The 6450-nt window shown below is 41.2% G+C and overlaps 1 protein-coding gene across 4 annotated transcripts in view; it reads right to left on the bottom strand.

Moving 5' to 3' along the window:
• Window positions 1-110: 110 nt before the first annotated feature.
• The window catches only part of nap1l1 (nucleosome assembly protein 1-like 1), a 28460-nt gene continuing 22120 nt past the window's right edge, over window positions 111-6450 (bottom strand). For all 4 annotated transcript variants that reach the window (XM_076296800.1, XM_076296801.1, XM_076296802.1 and 1 more), the window contains exons 10-15: window positions 5911-6056; window positions 5791-5810; window positions 5275-5397; window positions 5138-5170; window positions 4821-4871; window positions 111-2167 (exon numbers count right to left, since the gene is read on the bottom strand). In XM_076296800.1, coding sequence (XP_076152915.1) covers window positions 2129-2167; window positions 4821-4871; window positions 5138-5170; window positions 5275-5397; window positions 5791-5810; window positions 5911-6056 — 412 coding nt within the window. In that variant the 3' untranslated portion in view covers window positions 111-2128. The remainder of the gene's footprint in view (window positions 2168-4820; window positions 4872-5137; window positions 5171-5274; window positions 5398-5790; window positions 5811-5910; window positions 6057-6450) is intronic.

Below are 6450 nucleotides of genomic sequence, written 5' to 3'. Positions count from 1 at the left end.
CTTATATACATTATACTGTATTATTTCAGAACTAGTCTCTTCCAAGCTCTTGTCCACACCATGGACTCCATACTGGCAAAAACAAAAACAGACCACAGAACAAAAAGGGGTCACGTTTAACCAATTTATTCATGAATATACATACACGTACAGATTTATTGAGTACATTAGTATTTTGTAGCATGGCATTTTGCTTTGACAACAGCTGCTTTAGAGGATCCAAACACAATCCCATTTAGACCCCCAACAGGTACTCATTCTTCAACATTATTCATCCCACGGCTTATCTGTACTATACCAGGGAGCACTGCAGAGGCTAGACACCTGTGCCTCTCAAACAAACGCAGGCACGCGCACACACACACACACACACACCCACACCCTGTTCACACATAAAATGTTTAACTGACAGGACCAACGGAACCGGTGTTATTTTACACTTTGTTCCCCTTAAACAGTATTGCTCGTCTGGTTGAGGAGAGTCCTGCTGGGTTGAGCTACAAGAAAACATCAATCCCCAAGCAGTCACCAATGATGTGGAGACCATCCTCTCTACAACACGCACACACACACTTCCCCTTCACAGTGATGGGCCTTACTCTCAGCGGCAAGGGACGGGACAGACCAGAGTCCGAACCCCCAAGATACTGACTGGGTCTCACTCAGGGCCATGTCCACACGGCATGCGCACACGCACCCAAGCGCGCTCATACACCCCTGGGCTGTTAACGTCAGCAACTAGATTGAAACTGATTCCTCCCAAAACAAACAGGGCAAGGAAGATCAAATAGAAGTGGAGAAGCTTCCATGTGCGACAAATGAGAACCCAAACAGAATCCACCGACTCAAACAATTCCAGAATAGGAACCTGGCCTGCCACTAGTGCTTCGTTGGTAAGGCTACTCTAAGCACACAATTCTCAGATTTGTGAAAAATAATCAGGGGTGTTGGGGGAGTAGGAATACTTTAACCGGGGGCAAAAGTGCTTTCTAGGGGAAGGACACCACTGCCTACATGTTCTAAAATAGTACAAACTGCTATAGAAAAGATTAGACATGCAACAGTGGGTCTAAGAGCCTCAATCAAGGAACTCAGTTTAGGCACTGGCTCGCTGACGGTTCTCCAACCCTGTCCTTGTTTCTTCCATGAGACAGATGGAACCCAATCTGCTGGAATGTAAGGGTGATGCAAGGCCACAACAAGCCATGTGTTTGATACCCTACCCTTGACGGCGTTAAAATTTCAGCATAACCCCAGAAATCAGGTAGAGAAAGATTAATAATTGGTCATCCAAATACTGTAAAAATGCTCAGGCGGTCCTTAAAACTATATTAGCTCAGAGATCAATATGCATATCCGAATGTTCTGAATGGCGGCTGTATAATCAGAATGTTGGAAATTACTTGGCTTGCAGTAACTGGCTGCAAGTTACTTGGGCTGCCTCTTTTCCCCTAGGTTCGCAGAGCGCCAGAGGCCATGTTCTAGAATGTAGGATACATTTAACGTCTTATTTTCATTGGGTGTGTAAAAACTTCAAACACAGACATACACACACATGCACACTGTTCACTTCATGCAGCCAGGGCATCCACAGCTTTGGTTACTTTTCAGTGGGGCACGGAATTGGTTACAGAGTTGGAACGTATAAACAAGGGTTTTTGTGCACTTTTTTTTTTTCCACCCCACCCTCCCCCTCATTGCCCAACGCAGACATTTGTTCCACAGCTGTTGTCCAAGAGCGATACGACAAAAGACTTCACAAAAACCCAAACTATTTTTTTTCCATTTTGTTTTAAGCAGTGAAGTTCATGCTTTTTTTTCCTCTCTGAGGGATTTTCTGCATCCTAACTATTTGTACAGAGGAAAAAAATTATAAGAGAACAAAAAAAAGCTAATAAAATACTATGCATGTAGAGCCACGGCTCACATTATCCGAGTTTCATTTTTTTTTTCTTCTTCGTTGTAACAAAAATTCTGAATCCGTTTTTTTTGTTGTTGGTTTAGTGAAATCATTTCTACCAAGAAAAATACAAAACATTATAAGGCGTTAAGTAACTATGTTTTGTTTCAGAAGCTGTTACAGTGCAGTTGATCCTCAAGGCCGTCGGATGGGGAAGGGGCACAGGCATCACTGTTGCTTGCACTCCGCTGGGGGGTTGGCGTCCTTCTGCAAGACAAACATGATGAGATTTAGAAGCTACAGTGATTCAAACAAGCAGTGAAAGAACACAAAAGCACTCAAAATGAAGGTAGATAAAAAAATAAGTAAAAAAAAAAAAAAACACAATAACACTCCAAACAAAATCACTCACACATACATCAGATGCCCAACACCGTCTCACAACACTAGTTGTTTCTGGTATGTGCTGGAAGGTGACCGATTACTGAGAACTAAAGTCACGTCAACAATGAGACAAACTGCATAAATTTTTTAACTAGTGCACCACAAGGCATCTGATAAGTCTGCCGATTAAGCATGCAGTTTAAAAACGTCAACACTGTTTCTTTGCCAGTCCCAGAAACCAGTCACCAGAGGAAATGGGGAGTCTACAGGTGAGATGATATGCATGACTAACTCACAGGCCTACAGTGCTCAGGGAAATGTTTCCTTCTTGGCACTGTTAGGAGGTACCACGATCACTTAAGTGAAAACCTGCCGCAGAGTGTGCAGCTGTGCACAAACTACACTGAGAAAGTGCTAAAAGGGATCAAAATGCCCCCATCCATGGTAGATACACTTCAAAGCCAAGAATGATAAGTATAGTTACTAAGGCCATATCTATACGTAGCCAGGTATATTTAAAACAGATATTTTTTATGCGTTTTGGCCTTTTGGTCTAGATTTGTCTAGACGAAAACTGTTTTCGATCACTGAAAACAGTTATTTTTAAAAACTCCAGTCAAAGTGAAGATTTTCAAAAACTCAGTTTCAGTGTTTGCATGTGGACAGGAAAAAAAAAAAAAAAACGAGTTCTTGGATTGTGACGTGACCTTTCTTTTTAAATGTTTTCAGGTCTCCGATTGGCCAACATAGTCTCTGTATGTATGTATGTATGTATGTATGTATGTATGTACGTACGTACACACACACACACACACACACACTCATTTTAAACCATTTATGCACCACCTGCCTATTACTGTGTATCACGTTGCACTTTTCTGCACTTCTGGTTAGATGCAAACTGCATTTCATTGTCTCTGTATTTGTACTCTGCACAATGACAATAAGGTTTAATCTAATCCAATTAAAAAAAAAAAAAAAACGACTGCTTATTTACTGTGGCCTAAGAACAGCAGAATTAAAAACTACAATAAACCAATGCACATCAGGGCTGAGGGTTTTTACTGCACAGGACCATTTAAGATCTAACTTGTACAGTAGCACTGTAGGAGATCAGAACAAAGTCCTTTCTAATCGAAAGGGAAGAGAGTGAGGGGAGGGGAAGGGAGGAGACGAGACGAGAGGAGGAGCCAGGCATGGAGGATACAGGAAGTGAAGCAGTGACATTGTGGGGAGGGATCAAAAGGCACCCTGGCTTCATAACAGACAAAACGGCACAAATGAGATTTGGGGAAAATGGCACACCAAAATGACTAAATGAGACAGTCTGTTCACGGAGTGCATTTCAAATAATAAAATTAAATACAAAAACACGCACACTAAAATCACCACAATCAGGTTCTTTTCCCCGACCAACCAAGAGAACATTTTCATCGTAACTAAAAGGCAAGTTGGCATAGAAACAATTTTTCCAAAAACAGAGAACTAGGGTCAAAGAGAGGGTTTGGGCAATCTTCAACATACAGAATAAAGGCACTGATGTAAACTAACTACAGTTAAGAGGAGGGAGGGGAAAAAAACAAAAACCTTAACAAATTAAACAAACAAACAAACCAAAAAAGGCAACCAACTATGTTAGTTTATGTTAGTCATAAGTGCAAAAGAGAGACAAGAAATGGATGAAAGGCCAACAAGGAAGAGGAGTAGAAAAGGAACGAGGGAATGTGTAGAGAATGAAAGGGGGATGGAGGGGGAGGAAGGGATGATGCCGGGGTGCATTAAGCCAACAAGTTACAAGCTGTACCTACCAGGATAGATAGGGTTATTTCTATAGACATCATTTACACCTAGTAAGGAAAAATTTAGAAAGGAGCTGACAAAAGTGCCCAAGTGATTGGAGATGAAAAAACATTAATGATTTTTTTTTTTTAAAAAGTAAATAAATTATGATCAAATCAAAGAAATAAATTTTTAAAAAAGCATCTGGCAGAGTAAAAAGCTTCACAACAGACACGCTTAAGTTGGTTGAGAATGCATGCCACACATCAAAGGAGAATCTGTTTTAGTAATATTGTGGAGATTGGATGAATTTCCCCAAAGATAATGTTTGCTAGACTGGATCGCACTGGTGCTTTTTAAAATTTCTATGGGCTTAATGACATGCAGTTTTAAAAGTTTAGCAAAGATGCTCAATGCAAACACTCATGGTGGCATGCAATCAAAAGCATTTCTTTTAAATAAACAAAAAAGAACAATTTCTCCCCACATATATTCCTCCATAAGACAAATAACTTCTATTACAAAAATGAAAACTACTTCATAGGATTACCATAGATAATGTTACACACCAACTAGAATATTATTTATAATAGCATTGAAATTGTATTTCATGCCAAATATGCTTATGACAAGCACATGGCTGCACCGACTAGTTTAGAGTTCTATTGTGAATCTGAGTCCACTGATGTGTTCTGTATGTTGAAATCTGTCCAATGCCCTGATCAGCTGACCAGCCCAGTCATGCCATAGCACCCACCTTGGGATCGTATTCTGGATCGTTCTCTTCATCTGCCTCTTCCTCTCCCTCCTAAGAAAATTTGGTCAAAGCTTTAGTCATGCCAATATCATTTAACCGTATTTTACAAATAATGCCAATTCCTGTTAGCAATAGAAGGTTAGTTGTGTTTCCCCAATAGTTGAAGACCGTAGGACCCAACAAATGACCAGTGTTATCAGAAATGACTGAGTGGTAAACAAGCCAAGTCATTGTACCATTACAAGATGGGAACAAGTCTTGCCATACATTTGAGTACACAAGGTGTAATGGTGACATAATAGTCCGTAAAGACATACCTCATCATCAGCTTCTTCCCCTTCCTCATCATACTGCAAAGGACGAGAAAAATATGGAAATGGGTTAGACAAGGCACATCCCTGGCGGATAAACAAAATGCGATAGACAGACAAGAGACACAGAGAGGAGTGCTCACATCATCGTCGTCATCTTCGATGGCCTCTCCTGTGAAGTAGAGTACTGCCCGGGGAACAATACGCTCGCGGATGAAGTGACCGATCTCAAAGTCAGCAGCCAGCACAGCCTCAGAGTCCTCATCCTGGCAGATATGACAGAAAGTTGTGTTGTAGGTGAATAACGACTAAGAATATTGAATTGTATATAGTGCTTTTTCAAAGTTCTCAATGTCTCGTTTTAAATGTCAGGGCCCTCGGAAGTCTACCAATGAAGTGTGGAGATACATTGAGCCTCGTAAATGGTGTAAAACAGTGATTTATTTTCATGGCTAGCCCGATGCCGAAGCACCACAATTGAAAAAGCTGTTGGTAGCATCGGCTAACTATCGCCAGATTTTGGAGTGCAGGGGACAAGCTGAGATGGGCTATGAGACATACGTTCACACTCGGTATCATGTTTCAATACACTTTAGGTCAATATCACACCGGAATTCTCCTTTAACAACCAAATGAAATGTCAACTTTAACAGACTTACCATTTCACCACTTTCTGGGACTACAGGGGGAAGAAATGTAAAAAGAAAATGGGTTAGATCAAACCATTACACAAACACACACAAAAAAACCAGACATGGACTCATGAGTAGGTCTATTACCTTCTGGGGGAGAGAAGAAGTTGAAGAAGGAGTCGTTGGGAACGGTCTTGGTGACCGTCCGGACAGTTCCGCGGCCCTTGTGCTTCTGCTTCTTCTTGATTGTCTTCAGCGTGACATTCTTGCCCTTCGTCCAGTCAATCGGACACCTGGCACAAAGTCACAGGGCACATGAGCCAGAGTAGAGAGCAGGGGGCAGGCCCAAAGAGGCTAATTCTTCTCTAGAATATCTGGACCATAACAAGTACAACTCAAGACTAATCTGGTGAGCTTGCTAGCAATTGCCTTTAGTGCCCTTTAGTGGAGGGCCAATCTGCCACTAAAGGCAATTTTCAAAATCGAAAGTAGCTGTGGTAAAAATAATACACAGGTAATTACATTGCTTTCTGACTGCCAATGTGGTTTATTATCAGTTTGTAAAAGTTAGGCAAAGTAGGAAATAACGTTAAGAATCCATGATGAACACGTTTGAAATCATTGGTCGAGCCTAACCAAATATAAGGCCCAGTACAATGCCAGGGTTGGAAACATTTCACAAAGTGA

Source organism: Alosa pseudoharengus, unplaced genomic scaffold (assembly GCF_046254945.1).
Source record: "Alosa pseudoharengus isolate Yale_2024_CS ecotype anadromous, Long Island Sound unplaced genomic scaffold, YU_APseudo_1.1 YU_APseudo_1.1_scf_20, whole genome shotgun sequence".
Lineage (NCBI taxonomy): Eukaryota > Metazoa > Chordata > Actinopteri > Clupeiformes > Clupeidae > Alosa > Alosa pseudoharengus.
Note: the sequence above shows the minus strand (reverse complement) of the source record. Positions and strands in the feature narration are given on the sequence as shown.